The sequence below is a fragment of the Hakea prostrata genome, chromosome 11 (assembly GCF_041222555.1).
Source record: "Hakea prostrata isolate BN-2017 chromosome 11, UWA_Hpros_2, whole genome shotgun sequence".
In the NCBI taxonomy this organism is placed as follows: domain Eukaryota; kingdom Viridiplantae; phylum Streptophyta; class Magnoliopsida; order Proteales; family Proteaceae; genus Hakea; species Hakea prostrata.
The window spans coordinates 22,124,504-22,145,514 of record NC_142610.1 but is presented as its reverse complement, the minus strand read 5'-3'; the positions used below and the strand labels follow the sequence as shown (position 1 = coordinate 22,145,514).

Below are 21,011 nucleotides of genomic sequence, written 5' to 3'. Positions count from 1 at the left end.
CTCTAGGCATGGTATAAAGTGTCGGCGATGGCAATGTCGTTGGGGGGCGACACAATTCCCCTAGCGACACGATATTTACCATATGTCAACAACATGTCGCCGATGTATGGTTAATATCGCCAATATGTTGCCAACGTGTCTTCTCTCTTGTTTCTTGTATTTTAAGTTTTTAACCCTATTTTGCTCTAATATTTGATCTTTACGAGTACATTTTGTTTTGTTATGTCCGACTATTTTATTGTTTGTATCCAGGGGCGGACCTATGAAGGGGCTGGAGGGGGCCATGGCCCCCTGGATTTTTAAAAATTTTATGCATATTCCTTTAATTCCTTTAATTTTTTCAATTTTTTTTTCCCGACATTGTCCTGCCCCCAAAGGCATTGGAAAATGATGGGTAAATGTCATTCCTAATAAAAAACTAATTCATCAATCCCCAAATATTGTGAACAATTTTTTAAAGGTAAAATGATGGGTATAAATGTCATTTCTAATAAAAAACTAATTCATCAATCCCTATTTATTCTCCCATCTTTTCTCTCTCATCTTTTTTTCCTATTTATTCTCTTTTGTTTCTATAAACGTGGGTTAAAGGAAATTTTTGAAAAAAAGTCTTATTAAATATTCAAAATCAAAATGTTATTTATAATAAAAACTAACTCTTCAATCCCAATCTATTCTCCTATCTCCCCTCTCCTCTATCCTCTTTTTTTCCTATTTATTCTCTTTCCTTTCTATAAGCATGGCTTAAGAAAATTTGGAAAAAAATCTACTCCACAATTAGGTCTCTTTCTCAAATTATTTATTGTTTCTCTTTTCTTTTTTCGTTATTCTTTTTATTTGATTTTATATTCTATGTTTCTTTATTTATTATGCAACTTTTGTTATTTGATTTTGTATTATGAATAAAATGTCTATAGTTAGTAGGTAACTAACTACCATTAATTTGCATCTCTTACCTAAAGAAAAATTTTAGTTTACATCTCCTATCAAAGAAATTTTTGGTTTGCATTTAACTTTTTAAGGTTAAGTCTTGTGCATTTTTTTTTTATATTGTTGCTTTAATTTTACCTATATTTTGTCCCAAAAAAAAATATCATTATAAATAATTTATCTTTTTTTTTCAAATATATGTGGGCTCCACAAAATATATGTAGGTTTATTATTTAATTTAATAAAATAGTTTAGAGGTGGGACCCCAAATGGGAAGGTTATCTGGCCTTCGTTCTTCGGCCGCCCCCCACTATTGCATCTTGGGTCCGCCACTATTTGTATCGCCAAGCAGGATTTCATACAAATTTGCGGGTTTTCCAAACTTCCTATTTCACCCACATTTAGCCGAACATGTGTCGATCAAGAATATTAGTTTAAGTGATATTTAAAGTCAAAATAACACTCCTAATGTGTCTATTGACATCAAATTAGACTACACAACAAAATTCAGACTAAAAATGAGCCCAAATATCCTTGAAATTGGGGGTTGATTTTTTATCGGCATCCTTCCAAATGTCGCCCGAACAAATCGCAATATGTCGCCTTGGCAAGACGAAGCTATATGTCGAACCTGGATTCTTGGACTCTTGCAGTTGTAATTTTCTAGATTGCTTGGGTTACAATATTTGAATTTATATATATTTTAGATTTAGATTACATCAAATACTGACTAGGGTTTTATAGAAATTGCAATCTATATCAAACTCTTCTTGGGTTGGATATAATTTTTATGAGTCTTAATTATATATATATATATATATATTTTTTTTTTTTTTTTTTTTTTTTTTTTTTTTTTTTTTTTTTTTTTTTTTTTTTTTTTTTTTTTTTTTTTTTTTTTTTTTGAGTGTAGCGGTTAGTGTTTAATCAGCTGTGAAATTGTTAGCAACTGATATTTGCGAGTCCAACGCCGCGCCTTTTTTTTTCAGTTTTCGGAATACAAAGAGTCGAAAAAGAACTCATTCCCTCATTCTCTCGCTATCTCTCTCGCTATCTCTTTCGCAATCCCTCTGGATCTCTTGCTTCTCTCTCTCTCAATCCCTATTCTGCATTTTTCAAAAGGAGACGTTCATAGGTTTCGTTTGGTTTGGGATCGGAAGATAGTTTCTCGTCTCCAACTGAGTTTGCTAGGCTCTCTTGCTCTCGCTCGCTTAATCTCAGGTAAGAACAGACCCTTGTTCAGAGATTTCGTCAGGTAGATGCATGTTCTTTTGAGCACTTCCGGTTGTACTAGGGTATAACCCATAACTAATATATTAGAAGTTGATGAGAAGAACGGATTCCCGGTGGTTTTCACTCTTGAGCAGCAGATATTCCCGGTGGTTTTCTTTCTTTTAGTGTTCTTTGGCTATTTTTCTTTTTGGGTGTTAATGTACGCGTCCCCTATTGTTTTATCCGTTTCTTTGTGCGTAAAATTGTACAGAGTAGAACATTGATATGTTCTGCACTTGATGCATGGGTGTTCAAATTTTCAGCCATTTTGTGGCTTATTTGATTGTAAAATTGTTTGTTGAGGAGATCAACTCTGCTACAATTTTGTTGAATCATAAAATTCTTCATATATTTTCCCCTTTTTCCATGATTTTTTTGCAATTCTCGTCCCAAATGCATCTGTCAAAGCTTGATTTCAAACTTCAAAGCATATACAAAGTATGGTTCTTGGTTCTTTAAGCTTGGACAAACTTTGTTTTGGTATTGCATTTTATATATAATTTAATCTTTATTTTCTTTTAAGGAAAAGAATGACATATTGAACGATTGTTGGCATTGGTATTTTAATTTTCTCAGCAAGTGCCTGATGATTCTCAATATTCTCTGATTTATAACCGAGACCCACAATGATGTTCATTGAGGGTGAATCAATTATGATTTGTAGTCGCCTAATAACCAGGACCCACTTGATGATGATTTATGGAGCTTTCAATCAAATCATGAATTATACTTGCATTAAGGATGTAAATCAATTATTAAATTTTTGAAAATCAATTGTTAAGTTTATGAATAAGCCCAGGGTTGGATTGTACTGGTTATGAACCTTTGATCCCATGGGTTTAAGGTGTAATGGTCCTACAAATTGAGTATCTAGGCTAGCTACAAAATAGCTTTCTAGGCAATGGGACAAGATTAATGAGTTGCTGTCCAAGAACAAGTTCAAAAGGTGTCTTCTGGTGGTGCGACTGATGGAGCTATTATAAGCAAATTCAGCTATGTCCAACACCAATGGCCATGTTTTCTCCTGATCACTTCTTGATGTATCGAGGATTAAGATATCAGTTTTGAACCTGGTATCAGACAGGCCCGAAACCTTATCATGCTGGATCTCTTTTCTAGGTTTCATGTTTTGATCTTGGCCTCCATTGAAACCTCAACCCTTAGTTTCATTTCCAACCATCCAGATCTGGAATGATGACAACTCAGAGACTTCGTTTAGTTTTGACCAAGATTTAGTACCATGAGCTGTACAACCTCAAGGTTTTGAAGTAACAGAGAAGAAATTGATACATCTGAAAATATGACTGAAAGTAGACGGCTAGGAATGGTGTTCGTGATTGTTTGTCAGTGAAATTAGATTGATGGCTTCTGCATGTACATATGAGGATGACGCGAGATCTGTCTTTTGAATTATAAATTTATATTGCCTTTGACATTTCTTTTCACCCTCACACATTTTAGAATACTCACAACTTGTGTTGTGTACCAGAATTTAAGGATGGGGTATCCATTGCAAGAATTACCTATGTTGGTTGCATTAGATAATTTCTTTCAAGAGAGGAAACATCCTGATATTTGGGAATCAGATCAGGAGGCTGGATCCTCGACAAAGAATTCTCAGCATAATCTTTCTTCATTATATCGTCCTCCTTTTGCCTTGAGGTTCCGTGGACCTTTTGCGAAGGTATAATTGTTTTTCTTAATCCTTGTTGAAGTTTATATTCTGTCGATATCTTTGATCTTCTTGGTAGTTTCTGCTTCTAGTTTCTATTTAGTTGATACTTTCCTGCAAGCAAGTTTGAAGTATCCATTAGCATCCAATGATAGGATAAAGAAGTCCTATGCATCTTATGGCTCACCATTGTATAATTGACAACAAAATCAAAAGTTCCATAGCACCAAATCAGTATGTTTCATCTGCTGTAGATTTCTTGGTAATGTTTCTGTTCTTTGTCTTTGGTGTTCTTCTGGGCTAGTGAAACAGTAAAATGTAACCTTTTGTTTGGTTGTATACTGGTGTGTTTATATGCCAATTGAACAGACCAGCCTCTTTTTGTGCCAGAAAAAGATGTTGGAAATACCAAAAACCTTGTTTTATTGATTTTTGAAACTTCTCTCTCTCTCTCCCCCCCCCCCCCAACCCTCCAGTGAAAAGGCAGACTCCAAATAAAAGGCCTGCTCTCAAAAATTTCTATTAAAGGCTCAAACAAAGTAGAAAAGAGATTGAAAACCTGCAGCTCTCCATTGTCTTCCAGCTCTGCCTATGCCTCTAAAAACAGTTTTGGAATACATTTTCCTTCCCCTTTTAATGGCTCAAGTCTTGGGTGAAAAACCTGTGTCTCAGAGCAGAAGCGTTACCAAATGCCCTTTGAGCTGAAATTTTGCAAATGAGTGGATGGACTAAGTGCATCTTTGGAATATTCCTGAATAGTTTGAGCTGAAATGATTAGTGATGTTTCATGGTTACTCTGTGGAAAGAAGCATTGCTATGTAAAGTTCTCAGTTTTTCCTCTCACACAAAAAAGTTAGGATAATGAGATACACTTCATTCTCTTTGGCTTTTTTATATTTTGGCTGCGGATCTGGTTGGACATGGCTTTGCAGTGGGTAATTGTATTACTATCTACAATTGTAGGCAAAAGTTACAGCTTCTGACCAAGACAAGTGGCTCGTGGTAAACTTGCAATCCACCAAGGAGTTCAGTTCGCACATGGTATCCTCTTTTAAAACCATTCAGTGTTTCTATTGATTTTTTTAGCTCTTTATGTGCTCAGAGTTTGAAATTGGCTTTGGAAATGTATTGCTATGTGAAGCTGAATCGGGACACATGGTCAAATGAAGCCGTAGCTCAGACTATATGGGCTAACTTTATTTTCTGGCAGGTTTGTGCTATACTTCCACCCGCCCTCCTTTTCTTGGTTTCTTTGTTTTGCTCCTGAGTCCTGTTTTGGATTTTATAAACTAATTTAAGGACATGAAAGCAGATACGCCTATTATTAAGTTTATTACATTGAGTTTGTGGAGTTGTTCAATTCTGTTACGTAGCAGAACACATATGTATTAGAATGATTGATATTTTTAAATCAAGTTTGATCACATTCACAGGCAGACACCATAAACACATTGCACTTCCTCTCGTCTTTTTGGATAAATTTAATAATTCCTTATATCCAACTTTGCATTTGTTATCCTTGGAATACTCTCACAGGTATAAGACTATAATTGAAAAGTTTGTTTGCATTTTTAATGCATACACTTATCTTTTACCTGCATTATTTGATTTCATGATTATTCTATTAATATAGGAATATGATGATACCCCTCAAGGCAAGAGAGTCTGCACTTACTACAAATTAGACTCCATTCCTGTGATTCTGGTTATTGATCCCATCACAGGACAAAAAATGTGGTCGCGGAATGGAATGGTCCATCCAGACCATTTGTTGGAGGTAGGTATGATTTGCATAATTTCTGATTATCAGGAAGTATTTAATTATACTAGACACCTTGACTTATGCAAGATTACTTGTAATCTCTAATTCACAATTATCAGAAATTGATTCTAATTTTATTTTCAATTAGTTGGGTTCTGAGATGGTCTTTATTCTTCTCTAGTTCTAAATTTTATCTTGTTCTTTGTGTAGGTTCTCGAGTCATTCATGGATAGTGGCCCCAAGAACCACCACATGGTTCATCCTCATAAATGTCCACGGGAGAGTCCCCAGGTTTCCACCCACAAGGCACAAGGTACGAGTCATATGGCTAAGTCAGCAATTGATTGGTGTTGTAATTTTCTTGGTGCCTGCAGCCATTGGTTAAAATTAATACTGAAAACTATGCAGCATAAGTTTGGTTGCTCTAACAACTACTTAGAAATTATTTCTTTGATCCTGTTAAGAAATCTTGGAAGTTGCCAGAATTCCTAATATGCATTAATGTTCTTTTGATAAATATTTCGTCTTTCATAGCACAAGGAGTGTTCTTCTTTTTTCCTTTTTAAGTCCTTTGAGAACTTCTATTCATTTTTCTTTGCATCTTCCTTTAGTTGCTCCATCAGCCACAAATGATGTTAATGAGGAAACTGAAGAATTCCTGCTAGCACTGGCTGCTTCTTTGGAAAGCAAAATAGAGTCTGTCAACCTTAGCTCTACTAATGCAGCAAATGATGCCAGTGTGGAGAAGGAAGCTGAGACCTGCTCTACCAAGAAGTTTACATATCCATCTCTTCCTGAAGAACCCAAAGGTGACAGAAGTCTCCTTTGCCGGGTTGGAATTCAGCTTCCTAAGGGTCGTAGACTTCTGAGAAACTTCCTTTTGAAGGACCCAATAAAGGTACATATTTCAGAAAGTGTCTTCTCCCCATGTGATACTTCAGTCCTAAAAATATGGCACAGCCTTGGCTGGAAAATCTGAGGATATTCTATCCATCCTTAACCATAGGTTTCCTTTTGCTGTCTAAGCTTTGGATGCAATCTGTGCTAACGGTTTGCATTTGATTGCTAAAATGTCATATCATACATCTATGATCTTATGATCTGCTGCATTCATCAGAAGGTGAATGACAAATGAGAGAGAAAATCAGGAACTTCCATAGACGAGGCATCAGATTTTTTATGATCACTGTCATATTTGGTTTCTCAAAGAATTGAAGTGTATTATCATGACTTGCATTTGTTTGTTTCATGCTTACATTGTTTGCTTCTTTCAGTTGTTGTGGTCCTTTTGCTACTCTCAGCTCGAAGAAGCAAAGACTCGCCCACTTCAGTTAACACAAGCAAAAGCAGGAGCTACAGAGACTTTGGATTACGAGAGCATGCTAACCTTCGAGGAGGCTGGCCTTGCATACTCAATGATCTCAGTTAATTGGGAATTAGAAAGGTATATTTATCAAAAATAAAGAGAAGAAAGGATCATTTTTGTAATTGGGAACTCAGAGCTTTTTGTCTTTTGATGCTAAAACTGCAGGGAAAGCTCATTAGTTACTCATTTGTCCTTTTTTGTGTTCTTGCTCTTGACGAAGAGGTTGAGTGTTTGGATCTTACATTTGATTTTTTCGGTTGTTTTTGGTTGGTGTAAATATTTACGCTCTCCTTGGTTGGTGTAAATATTTTCTCGATTGTTGAATATCCACCGAGTCCAAATCTTTTTTTCTCGATTGTAAATATATATATATATTGGATTAAGAGCTTCTTATATACTGGGATGTGAATGAGAATATTAATGCCACCAAATGGGTGTGAACCCAAGATCTTCCGTGGGAGGTTGGGCCTTTAACCACTTTACTAACCCACCATTGGCAATTAGGTTATATTTCTTCTTATCGAGTATTGATTGTACCATCTTAGATGATGAGATTGTGAACTAGACATTATGCTACCGTAGATGATTAAATAAGGGCAAATGCTTTTGACTCTCAATGCACATTAGTACAGGAATCTAGGAGTTTCACATATGAACGAGCTGATTCAAGAGATGTTATTTATTTATGGTGTTAAAAAAATTATGCATAACAATAAATGGTGTGTTTTTGGGGGGCAAGTTTTGGCACAATAATTGATTGGAATGCAATAATCCTTATAGTCTCCTCATAATTGATAGAAAGGCAAGAATCCTTGTTGCCGACATTAAAACTGATTGGAAGGCAAGAATTCATATAGCCGATCCCATTTAGTTGGGCAATGTTTATTATTGTTGTTATTTGACACAATAGTTGATAAATTAGAGTTTTAGTTTGAATAAAAAAATTATCCCTCCAAGCTCTACTTATATAAAAGCCTTCGCATGGTAGATTTATGACTAATAAGCAGTAGGAAAAAAAAACTCTTAACTTATTATTTTTTTTGGGTAGAATTTTAACTCATGGTTCTCTAGTTTGTTTGGGTCGAAATGTTCTCCGGATCAAGCCTCAAAATTTCACCTGCTTGTATAAATTTTTTTTTGGTAAATTGGATATTTGTTTATTATATAAATGCATTTCATCCATTAATTGCACAATTACCTTTAATAGATATCTTATGTTCACATTTTGTTATCAAACAACTCATATTTTGCTTAGTATAATTCAAATTTATAAATATTTTGAATGATAAAATCATAATAAAACCATGTTAAAAAAAAAAAAATTATTTTTTAACAGAAAAATAGAACTTTTAATCTAAAACTATTTATAATAATGAGAATAGTTTCATGTATTGTTTTACATGAAGCATGATAATTATTGAAACGCCTGAATGCACGAAATCCCTTTTGAAAAAACCTACCCCTATTAGTGAAGCTTCTTTCAAAAGAGAATCATGTATTAACTTGCATTATCATCAGCATCCACAGTTTTTTTTTTTTTTTTTTTTTTTTTGATATGAGGTTCATCCGGGCCAGTTTGTGCGCACTACGATTACATCCTCAAGGGAGTTTTTATATAATTAATGCCACCGAATGGGTGCAAACCCAAGACTTCCCCTAGGGAGGTTGGGCCTTTAACCGCTTTACTAACCCATCATTGGCAACATCCACAGGTTAGATAGCCATGAAGCATGGAATTCATCATATAATAGAAATTTTATTTCTTTGAAAGAAATTAAATTTGAAGTTTAATGGTGAAGGATATAAATCCTGTATTTAGGCCCAGTTAAATGAGACTAGACATCTCATTCAAAAAAGAAAAAAGGTTGAAACTGGACATGAGAGGGCCACCACTGTTTTTGTGTGGGCCCAAATACTAAGCTGACAATGATTTTTTGGGGGTATTTTTACACAAATATCATTTGGTAAAATTTCTAAGACACCACCAATGCTTCATTCCTGGATGACAATAATACACCTATATGGTCTGAGATTTATCAATCAATAAAAGAAATAAAATATCATTTTTCATTTCTAAGTAAGCATTTACAATGTAGAAAAATACAATTTTTGACGTTTGAAAATAAATAAATAAATTATTTAGCCAAAATTTTCTTTTTTTACTCCATGAGTTTGTAGATCCCTATTATGTTCAACATATATTACTTTCATATCCATTCAACAACATTATGGCATGCATTTTGGAAAAAAAAAAAAAAAAAAAAAAGACATTTTGGAGAATAATAGTAACATCTCAGATGAGAAACTCCACAAAACACATTGATCGTCACAAATAATACTATACCCTTAAATAATGAAGCGAGACTTACAATTTTATGTCGAAGATCGAACAAAAATATGACAAAAATGCCAAGAAGTAGGAGAGAGAAGGTTTGGGAGAGTAGAGAGAAAATCTCAAAAATTAGTTGGATAATTTGCACGAAATTTGGCGAATTCAAGTATGTATTGCCGAAAATATCACTATTTTCAGGGATATATCGCAAAAAATCGGCGATATTTTGCAATCTCAACATTCGGGGTTCATTTTCCAAAATACGATATGGATTCATCTTCTAACTCAATTCCTAGCTATGATTCTGAATTATGTTCTAATATTCAACGATCAAAGTTCTTATTACTTCACAACAACGACAACATCCTAACATCAAATCTCTTTCGTGTGCAATTTAGGCTAATAGATCTAAATCCTAACATTATTACTTTACAAGAGAAAGATAACTTATTAAATGAATAGAAGAGATACTAATCAATGTAAAATGGATTTCCCAAAGATATCATGAGTTACATTCAAAATCGTATGGATGATTTTCAAAACTAGTAGGTCATAGTAAGGATATGTAAAATTCTAAAAATCTTTAAGGACAAGTACCCCTTGGTTGACTTCACGAAATTTTTTTTTTCTAAAGACTTATTTGGGTTTTTTTTTTTTTTGTGACTATGAGAGTTGAAAATATTTTATTAGTATATATAATATCCCATGGGTTGTAAATCTTAAAGAAACTAGCCTAGTTGGTATAGGTAGCATATAAAATTTTTACCAAAAAGGTACCATGTAAAATTGATAAATGACTTGTGTTTAACTCGTCTTAATTACTTGTTTATGGCCATTCACCTTAGTCCTAGTTGGTTGTAAATTTTATTCATTTCTTAATATCTTAAAGAGATGAGAGGATACTCAAGCAACACGGCTTCTCCATCTATGAGTTGAGGTAAAATGGTACATAATATGTTGAGAGGACCATCACGAAAAAATGAATAAAAAAAACACAAATATTAGTATATTGTGCTAACAACTCATATCAACATTTTCCCCTCGTGGGTCTGGAGGAAGGTCTTCCTTCTCAGACCCTTTACTCTTCCTGCCATTACTATCCATGCCACTAACGGGTCCCCCACCCATTTTTTGGTTGGACACCTCGCATCCTTGGGAGTCCTCTACAACCTCATGGGTACTAACGTCCAAGTCTATGCCTTCATATCCCTAAACTCACCCTCCTACGATTTTTATCTTCTGTAATTCCTGGAATCCTCCCTCTCCCTCTTTGAGTCACATTGAAGTTTGACCCAACCTCTCCCCCCCGCCCCTTCTCCCTTCCTCGTGACCATATCATTTAGTCTCCCTCTCCCACGGCTTCTTTGTCCTCGGCTTCGACTTGGAACCTTAATACCCCCAACCCCCACTTCTTGTGGATTAGTCCCCCCTTGTCTAGTTCAAAAACTATATTCCTTGTCACTCTTTTACATCATGGAAAGCCTTCAACCTTTGCCTCCCTACCTACCCTGACCTTTCTTAACCAAAGACATCTTAATGTCAACCCAAACTGCATCATTTGTTGGAAAAGCCCTAAAGATGTGAATCATCTTTTCTTCTCTTGCCCTTTCTCCTACTCCTTGTGGTTGAGAGCCATCTCCTCCATTTGGCCCTACTCTTGGCACCCCTTTGGTTTTCCTTGCGATTGGGCTTGGTTTTTAAGGCATTTTGCAGGCATATCTATTTATGATTTGGTAGGCAAACTGGTGTTTAGTGCTTTGTTCTCTCACATCTGATGGGAGTAGAATCTATTCAAGAGATGGACATCCAAATCTAGGTCCATTGACTTGATTTGGAAGGCCTTCCGTTTTGAGATCTTTAGTCAACTGCAATCTATCCCCCATCCCTCAGCTTTGGATACTCCTAAAAATAGGTCTATTGTTATTTTTTGGGGTCTCCCCCATCTTTCTCTTCTCCCTTTGTAATTCTCTCCTCTCCCTTTGTATTTTTTTCTCTCCTTTCTTGTACATTCTTCTTCCCTTTCTTGGGGCTTTGGTTAATGAAATTATTCTTCGGTACACTTCAATATTCATTTTTAAATGGAAATAAAAAGCAATTCATCACCAAGAAAGTAAAATTTAATAGGAAAGCACATGTTGTGGCATAGAAATATAGAAGAACTTCAAGAAACTGCTTCTCCTAAACCCTGGCCTAAATTAAGGTTTCTGTTCTATCTCATCCTCTTTTTCTTTTGTCTGACTTTATTTTGAATCTCTCTCTCTCTCTCTCTCTCTCACTCACTCCTCTTGTGCAATTCTCTTGTTCAGGCTGTTCAACTATAACCTTCAAGCGACCAACTAGTTACCAATTAGTCTTGTTAAGATCTGATCAACCGATAATGAAATGATTTTGAAGACCAAATCATGAGATAATTATAAATTGAGGCCAAAGTAGAGTGAATAAGAAGTGATGGTAACATTAATATAATACACTTCTGTTTGCTTTTGAATTTTTTTAAAGCAAGGATAAAAAAGGTTTTTCAAAACGTTCCAAATGGCCATGTAGCTGCTTAATTTGATGGATTACTCAATTTTGTATACTCTACATAAACTCCTGTCCCAAACATGAAATTACTTATTAAAAATCCTTTCATCATTTTATCATTGAAAAATAATTTATATAATCTGTTTTGACTTTTAATAAAAACAATACAATATTGTATTTTCTTTTTCTTTTTTGAAATTCATAGTTTTTATATTAGAGAAATAGGGACCATTATATATACTACAAGAACTATAGAATCCGTGACTTTTTCACTAAGAATGGCAACCAATAAATACTATGCCAGCAGCTCAGACAATCATGTTTTTAATAGAAAAAAGAATTGACTTTTAGCAACGTTTTCAAGAAGGGGAAGTTTTTTTCTTTCATCAAGTCATGAAGTCATGAAGTCATGAAGTGGTCCTTCTCATAGATTCTTCCACCCTTTCATATCCTTAGTAGGACCCAACTACTATCATGAAAATTATGAATACAAGGTTGAATACCCATATGATTATATGGTAGATTATTTCATTGAAATTTACAGAGAATTTGGAAAGAACAATATGTTCATGCTAGCCAAAGCTTTATCAAACTAAGGTTTAGAAAGATTGAATTTGAAAAACATGTAGGAGAAAATCAGGAATTATCAAGCGAATCCTGATATGTTTTGAGAAACGGACACAACAACAATACGTTGTTGCATCTAAAGTATTTCTCCAGGCAAATTTTTTCATAAATTTCAATTTATGTTGCAAAAATTATGCGAAATGAAATGGTTTTCAGCCAAGTTTTTGATTTCTCGAAGCAAGAAACACCAGAAACTGCTTTTTGATGGGTTATCAAACGAGTCCTTAAGTGAATATCATTTCATCTTATGCATGCAATGCATTTTCAGTTCTTCCACTAAATTTTTTTACTTAGATCTTGATTTGAAAGTAATTATTGAATAACTGCGTACGAATCTGATTGAGATCTTGATCCGACAATAAATTGATTATGAAAATTCGTGCATGTGTAACATATCTTACAAGTAGGATATATTTAATCAGTGTGTGCAACTCATTGTCATGAAGTGGCTTGAATAATAAGTAATCATACCATTCTTTTGATTGTCTCTTATTTTACTTCAAATATTTATTTTAAAGTAAAGTTAAGGTTTTTTATCCAAATTGAAAAAGACTTGCAAGCCATGATTCTCTTTTACTCCATGATGAAAGAAATTATTGTTGTTGGGGAACAAACTTATCATTCGAATAAAGAAAAAAAAAATTATAATTAACTCTTTAATTAAATTGTTCTGTATTAATTATTATCTCATATCAATTTCAATATTAATTTAGGTTTTCTTAAGATCTTGGGTCTTGATCAATCAGATCTTCATCCAGACCCGATTCAATTAATGAGAACTTAATTCATATTGTTTCAGTATGATCCCATTTTTACAGAATGCAAAACTGAGGCTCTTTTCTTTTGGGTAGTGCAAAACTTGGACTTGACTCCATTAATTTAAATTAATTATAATTCTACCAGTCATTAACATAATATTAATTCAAGACCAAGATAAGCACAATTCATATAGTAACTAGCCGTTGTCATTCAAAAAACTACTTAGGTTAAAATTTCCAAAATAGAGTAAAACTATTTCAAACAGTAGATATAGGTGGACAATGTCAATCTGAGATATCCAAAACTCCCTTTCTTCCTAAAAAACCAGATATATGAAAGAGATCTTCCATATATGAGTTCGGTCCCCTTATGGGTATGTGGGGTTTGCCTAAAGACTTGAAAAGATCTTCAACTATGTAAAACAGAAACCTAGATGTTCTAGTTCAATGCTTTTTCTATGTTGTTTTTATTGTTTGTTCCCCTTTCTTCGAGCAGAGAAGTCCAATCTATACCTAAGGCGATTTTCAATTGGACAGTTCATAGGTTTGGTATGGACTTTGATTTTGAGATGATATTATCCTCATGAGATTTCTTTGATGTTGTCCCAAAAAAAAAAGAGAGAAAATCATTGCATATCTTCTTTGACTATCAAGTGCCAACTACTAAGTGTATGACTTTATCATTAATTAATATTCAATGAATCTAACAATTAAAAAGACAAACATGTCTTCCCACTAGGGCTATAAATATAAAGATTGAACACCTAGGGTTTAGAGACATAAGCTTGATAGCATCTCCAGCACTAACAACAATGGCTGTTCAGGTTTACATGGATTGGAAGGGAAACCCAATCAACAAAAAGAGGCATGGTGGAGCCAAAGCTGCTTTCTTCATATGCTGTAAGTGAAACCCTAATCTGAACCCAGATCAGATTTTTCAAAATCTAAGATATATATGAGATGACTGATTTGGCTTCTTGTTACTTTCATACTATTGAAGTCATGGTGGTGATGACGAACATGTCTTATGCACCAACGTTTCTAAACTTGGTGATATATCTTCGAGGTACCATGCATATGGATGTTGCCACTGCTGCCACCACTGTGACCAACTTCTTTGGTGCTACCTGCGCGTTTGCCTTGCTTGGTGGCTTCATCTCAGACTCTTACATCACCAGATTCAAAACTTTACTTCTTTTTGCTCCCCTAGTTTTTCTTGTAAGTCTCTCTCTCTCTCGGTGTGGATTGCTAAAGGTAGAGAATAGTTAGATCCTTCTTAGGCTTATAGATAGAGAATCTATAAGAGATCGAATGAATTCCATCTTTGCTCATCAGAGTATATGAGAGTGGTTCTGCTTGTTTCTCTCTTCAATGGATAAACTCTACCTCAGTGATCACCTGCTTGATCTACAGTTATATCAAAATATAGAGCCCAATGAATCAAAGTGTGAACGAGAAATTAAAGCACCAACCTTTCTTACAAGAGACGCAAATTCTCTTGATGTTTTATTACTTTATAGAAGAACTTTAATTAAGCATTACTTTTGGCAGATATGGGATCTATATTGCCTAAAGTCACAACTCACAAGGGAGTGGAATTAAGCTAAGATTTAAAGTTAAATTTGAAAACTTAAATCATCCAATGGTATGAGATTATCTAATTGATACTTGGCACGCTATCCTTGTTCGGCTTAAGGATAGTTGACACATTCATAGCTAGAGATGATTTGAATCTGCTTTCGATCTGGGTCACAGGGACGTGTCTTTTTCTGTGTCCCTTTCAGAGAAGAATTTATTGTTCTCCTGTGTTTATCAAGTATGAGCTGATTTCTTCACCTTCACAATTTGCCCTGGGGACCAACATGACTTCACTATATTGATTGTCTTTTCTTTTTACCCAGACTATATTGGTTGACAACGATATATTAATATTCATCTATTAGATAAAGGAATTAAATATTCCTTTGATTTTGGATCTTTCTTGGTTGCACATCCCCCATTCCAACCATACAAGAAAAAAAGAAGTCTAGGGGTTTAAATCTTTTTTGGTTGCATATCACCTAAAAAATTAGGGTTTTCAATCTTTCTTTAACTTATGTAAATCTTGTTTACAAAAAAAGTTAGAAAAGAGATTATAAATAAAGAAAAATTCCATGTCAAATGTCAACTTGGTTGTATCAACCATTACAATTAATTATTTATTAATTTATTTTTAATAGTTTTCCGGAGAAAAAGGTAGCAGCTCATGCAATTTTTCTAATTTTTTTTTTGGGTAGAATACATTAATTTCTATTGATACATAACGGCAATTTTCATACATCATCATAGTCAAACTTGATGTTCAATTTTTTTATAGGACTTCAGAGAGAGTATTGGTAGATCACTTAGAATATAATATGATTAAAAAAAAAACTCCAAAACAACCTAGGTTATCAAAAAAATAAATAAATATCATCAAACTTTAAAGAATCGTTTTTTTTTTAATCAAGAACTTTAAAGAATCTTGCAAGGAAATTGAAAACTCTAATCCCCACACATGTAATAGAATCAAAACTGCTTAACCTAATTACAAAAACATACCGATAATAACCTACAGATTAATATAAGACACATCGGAACCAAGATAATGTGAATAAGGTAATATATACATCCCTAGCTATGTGTATCCAATGAATTCACAGATGATCATGCATGGGAGAGGGTTTAACTAATGAAACTGATAATAGAATCACAGAACAAAATCAGAAGTCTTACATAAGTTTTGTATAATTTTCTTCTTGCAGGGTTTTGTGTTGCTTACACTACAAGCATATTTTCCATCACTAAGGCCACCAGCATGTGACACTTCTGGGCAACAAAGCAACTGCAAACAAGTCCATGGCTCCAAAGCTGCTGTTCTCTACATTGCCTTATACATGATAGCCTTAGGTGAAGGTTGTTTAAGAGCCAATCTACCACCATTTGGTGCAGACCAATTTGATGATGATGTTATGAACAAATCTCGCCGTAAATCAAGCTACTTCAACTGGTTAAACATTTCCATTTTCGGAGGATCTGTTCTGGGTTTAATCATCATAGTGTGGCTTGAAACCAGCAAAGGATGGGTTGAAGGTCTTTCTGTAACTTCAGCTGTTATGTTACTTGGAATCATAGTATTTGCATTTGGCTTTAAATTCTATCGCCATCAAATCCCAACAGGCAGCCCTCTTACCAGAATATTGCAGGTAGGAATATATTAAGATTATTATTAATCTGTTTGTGTTTACTGTTAATTAGTGATTAATTTTCTTCTCTCTTCCTTCAGGTTGTTGTGTCTGCAATTAAGAAAAGAAATCTTCCCTTACCAGAAAATGGAGCAGAATCATTATATCAAGGATCTCTTGATGAAGAGGTTATAGGAGAAATACTCCCACACACAGAGAGTCTAAGGTCAGAGAATATTTAATGACCCAATACATTTTTAGCTAGGGCACAAAAATGCCAAGTGGTCCTCAACCCACCAGGCCAATCTTGGTCAATAATGCATTTACAGGAATTGCACGAAACACAATATTTAATGACCCAATACATTTTTAGCTAGGGCACCAAAAATGCCAAGTGGTCCTCAACCCACCAAGCCAATCTTGATTAATAATGCATTTATAGGAATTGCACCAAACACACCCTTAATTTCAAAAGGACCACCACTAAAAGGAATCTTATTTCCTTCAGATAGCTAAAAACCCTGTAAGGTTTCTGAAGGCCAGATTTGATGGTGATCTAACGATTCTTTATGAGTGGAGAAAAACTTTCTTCATTATTTCATTAAAAAAAAGAAGAAGTCCTATTCAGTTTTTCAAGTTATTGACTTAAGCTAACGCAACTTAAGGTATATACGACTTCTTAGAATGAATTATCAGTCTTATAAAATGCATACCAAACTTGATCTTAATCTATTGACTACTAAATCAAAAGAACTATTGGAAGTCGAATTTTTTTTTCTTGCATGCATTTGGTATTGCTTGTACCATGAAACACAAGTGCTTTTCAACTAAAATGTATTTTTCTTTCATGTTTCTTTATTTAAAGAATATTTTTTTGGCATAAAAATTGTCATTTAGTAAACTTAATCCAAAACTAGAGGCAGAGATGGATACAGAAGATGATGGAGAGTCGAAGTCGTTTATTCTTTTCTCTTCGTTTGAGCCTTCGATAAAAAATTTTAGAAAGAGGTGTTTCATTTGGAGTCAGTTTTTCTATGAAGAAGTAAAGCAAATGTGTATTAAAAATCAATGAAACAAGGCTTATGGTGTTCCCAAAATCTTGTTTTGTCGGCACATAAAAAAGAGACCAGTCTATTTCATTAGCACATAAAAAACAGTTAGATACACCCCAAATGAAGTTTTGGCATTAGAAATAAGCAACATAACCGAGACCAAACGTGCATTTGTTCCTTATTTAAGGTATTTTTGACTATTTTTTCTTTGCAGATTCCTTGACAAAGCTGCAATTCTGGAAGGGCCGAAAGGGAATTGGTCTCTTTGCAGTGTAACCCAAGTAGAAGAGACTAAAATCGTCTTCAGAATGCTCCCAATATTCCTTAGTGCATTGCTTGCTTATATTCCCATACCACAGCTCTTGACGTTCACAATTCAACAAGGAAACACAATGAACACTAAGCTAGGGAAGATCAACGTCTCTCCAGTGTCTCTTGTAACTATCCCTATATTCTTACAAGCACTGATCTTGATCTTCTATGATCGATTATTTGTGCCACTTGCAAGCAAGATCACAGGACACAAAACTGGCATAACTCACCTGCAGCGGGTCGCGGTTGGATACATAGTAGTTTCTCTATCAGGTGTTACTGCTGCTCTGATGGAGAGGAAAAGGAAAAGTATTGCAGAAGAGCATGGGCTAATCAACTCAGGAACTCAAGTTCCAATGTCTGTATTGTGGCTTGGGCTGCAATTCTTTGGCATTGTTATCATAGATGTGTTCACCTATGTTGGTTTGCTAGAGTTCTTCAATAGTGAAGCATCAAGAGGGATGAAATCTCTTGGAACTGCAATCTTCTGGTGTATACTTGGGTTAGCTTCCTTGTTGGGCTCTACTCTTGTAGAACTGGTTAACAAGTACACGAGGTATGGAAATGCTCCAGGAGAACAAGGGTGGCTGGGAGGAAAGAGTTTGAATCAGAATCATCTTGATCGTTTCTATTGGTTACTTGCAGTGTTTGGCCTTCTGGGTTTCTTGAACTATTTGTTTTGGGCTACCATGTATGTGCCTAGAAAAACTATTGTTGATATGGAAGATGAAAATTGAATATCCTGAAAATCAATTTGATAATGGCCTCCTGGGTTTCTTGAACTACTTGTATACATTAGTTGTTATCTGTACACTTGATTATGTAACTTATTTCCAAGAAATTATTTGGAAGGGAGGGTTACTAGTTAGGAGTAGTGAGGAGAGATCGGGTTATCATAGGAAGTGATTAAATGAATAATTATTGTACATCACTAATTCATATGAATTTTGAAGAAAAAAGGAAACTCTTGTCCCTAAATTATCTTCAATTCAATTAAGGTAGGTTCCTTGCCTAAATCAGGATGCTAAGCATTGTTATTAAAATGTGAAGCAGGTAGGTGTATATATACCTTGATGGATTACCAATTTGAATGAGTGACCAGACACTCTAGGGCTCTAAAATCAAATCCAAATTTGGATTTAGATCTAAATAAACCAATAACTCAGCTAATAGGTTTCAATTGTTGGTCATGACTCATGAGACTAATTGCGTCTGGTGGTTTCTTAGTTATCTTGCAAAGGGTTCAAATAAGTTCTCTTTATCTCAGTCTTTTTAACTCCTCTAGAATTACCCTAGAGAACCTCCTAATATAATTTTTCCTCTGGACCAAAAAAATATCAGTGTCACGAAAGTGTCTATTTACATGTCCACCTCTGTAATTGATCTAATTATAAATCCTGAATTCGGAGTACTACTCTGGTAAGTTGACCTCAAAATCATAGTTTTCATGACAAGAAACTATATAATTACAAGAAGAGTAGTGAAAAGTAATCATAGTTGACAGCTTGAATTCATGGGTCATGAGTATAAATTGTAACCTGAGATCGAAGTATCGAAAGAACTTTTGAGCAAAAATCGTTAAGATAAGACTATAAGCACCGCCCAAACTCTCCTTGGCCTGAAGCCTTTAACATCGTTTTCTCCCTTGTAATCTGATCGATTATGGGGCTATACAGTACTTTCGAATGTATGGGTAACAATTTTTGTATAGAGGGGAATTTGTTCACATTTCTAGGGTAGTCACTAGTATATATAGAAAGTATTTTCGTTTTCTATGGAAAGATCTAACCGTTATTTTTAAATCCAAATTCGTTTATTCCAAATTCCAAGAAATTTAACCTTATTTGTTTCAAAAATTCGTTTATTCTCTTAAAAAAATCTAACCTTTCATTTTCTTTTTGTTATATAAAATCTAACAATTTTTTTCCAATTATCAATCAAACACAAGATAATTTTTCTCATCCCTTGGTAATCCATTTGCAGTGGAAATTGCTAAAAGTACCCGTATAGTCACAAGCTTAGCCTCTAGAGCAAATGCTTTTGCAAAATCTACTCCCTCAACCTGAGTGTAGCCTTTTGCTACCAAATGAACTTTGTATCGTTTAATGGTGCCATCAGCCTTACACTTAATCTTATATACCAAATGACAACCGGTAGGTTTTTTCATGGCCCTATTTCATCCTTCATAGTGTGATGCCATTCTTGATGTTTCATGGCCTCTGTGAACTTCTTAGGTTCATTCTTATTAGATAAACATGCAAGGAGGTAATTGATTGACAAGTGGTGTAGGTGAGGTATCATGAGACTCTTCTGGGACATCTTACACAGGTAAGGGTAAAAGATCGAAGTTGTCAAATGGTGGAATTGTTTAGGAGGGCATAAGGAAAAATGGGTTCTTAGAAAGAAACATCCCTTATGATATAAACATTTTGTGGAAACTGGTCAAAACCTTTTAGCCTTTTTGTCTATAGGGATACCCAATAAAAACCCCAAGGGATGTATGCTTATCAAATTTGGGAGAAATATTGGTATTACACCCAAAGCATAAGCATCCAAAGACTATCAAATGACTTAAAGATGGGGGGTCTACGATAAAGTTTTTCAAATGGAGTGAGGCCATCCAAGATGGTAATGTGTATTCACTTAATTAAGTAAGCAACGGTTTTGACACATTCACCCCAAAATGTAAAGGAAGGTTTGATTAAAACTAAAGAGCACTGGCAACTTTGGATATGTCGACACTTACGTTCTATAACCCCATTTTATTGTAAAGTGTCAACACAACTAGATTGGTGGAGAATTCCCAATAGTTCAAGATATGAAATAGTGGGGGCAATGAAATATTATGTGCCATGATATGAACAAACTTCCCATTTTACTTTTGAAAATAGAATTTCGCCTTGGAAAAAAAAATAGATAATAAGAAAATGGACATCAAATTTAGATCCCATAAGATAGACCTATGTGCTATGTGATAAGTCTCTCCTATTCTAAGGAAAAAATGTGCACCTGAGAGGGACTTAATTTTACAGGGTCCCCAAACATCTAAATTGAATTAAATCAAAACAAGAAATGGTAGATATACTACAAGAGGAAAATGGCAATTTAATGTGTTTTGCCATAGGAGACACACAAAAAAAGGAGTACAATTGAAGATAATGCTAGCACGTAAATTATTTAAAGTGGTAGGGAAAGGGTGCCAAGG

General features: G+C 34.5%; 2 protein-coding genes across 3 annotated transcripts; both read left to right on the top strand.

Annotated features, from left to right (window-relative positions):
* The first annotated feature begins 1,959 nt into the window (after nucleotides 1–1,959).
* LOC149000898 (plant UBX domain-containing protein 7-like) lies at nucleotides 1,960–7,350 on the top strand. Of its 2 annotated transcripts, XM_089140410.1 has the most exons (8): nucleotides 1,960–2,148; nucleotides 3,689–3,883; nucleotides 4,835–4,912; nucleotides 5,013–5,081; nucleotides 5,505–5,648; nucleotides 5,844–5,946; nucleotides 6,245–6,531; nucleotides 6,908–7,350. In XM_089140410.1, the coding sequence occupies exons 2-8, from the start codon at nucleotides 3,698–3,700 to the stop codon at nucleotides 7,094–7,096; spliced, it is 1,056 nt and encodes a 351-aa protein (XP_088996536.1). In that variant the 5' UTR covers nucleotides 1,960–2,148; nucleotides 3,689–3,697; the 3' UTR covers nucleotides 7,097–7,350. The 2 variants fall into 2 exon arrangements, with proteins under 2 accessions (XP_088996536.1, XP_088996537.1); XM_089140411.1 differs by lacking the exon at nucleotides 1,960–2,148 and having other exon boundaries at nucleotides 3,389–3,883.
* Nucleotides 7,351–13,989: 6,639 nt separating this feature from the next.
* LOC149000897 (protein NRT1/ PTR FAMILY 4.6-like) lies at nucleotides 13,990–18,845 on the top strand. The gene is made up of 5 exons (XM_089140199.1): nucleotides 13,990–14,139; nucleotides 14,240–14,457; nucleotides 16,023–16,463; nucleotides 16,544–16,668; nucleotides 17,709–18,845. Exons 1-5 carry the CDS (start codon nucleotides 14,052–14,054, stop codon nucleotides 18,541–18,543), a joined length of 1,707 nt encoding a protein of 568 aa, XP_088996325.1. The 5' UTR covers nucleotides 13,990–14,051; the 3' UTR covers nucleotides 18,544–18,845.
* Nucleotides 18,846–21,011: the final 2,166 nt, after the last annotated feature.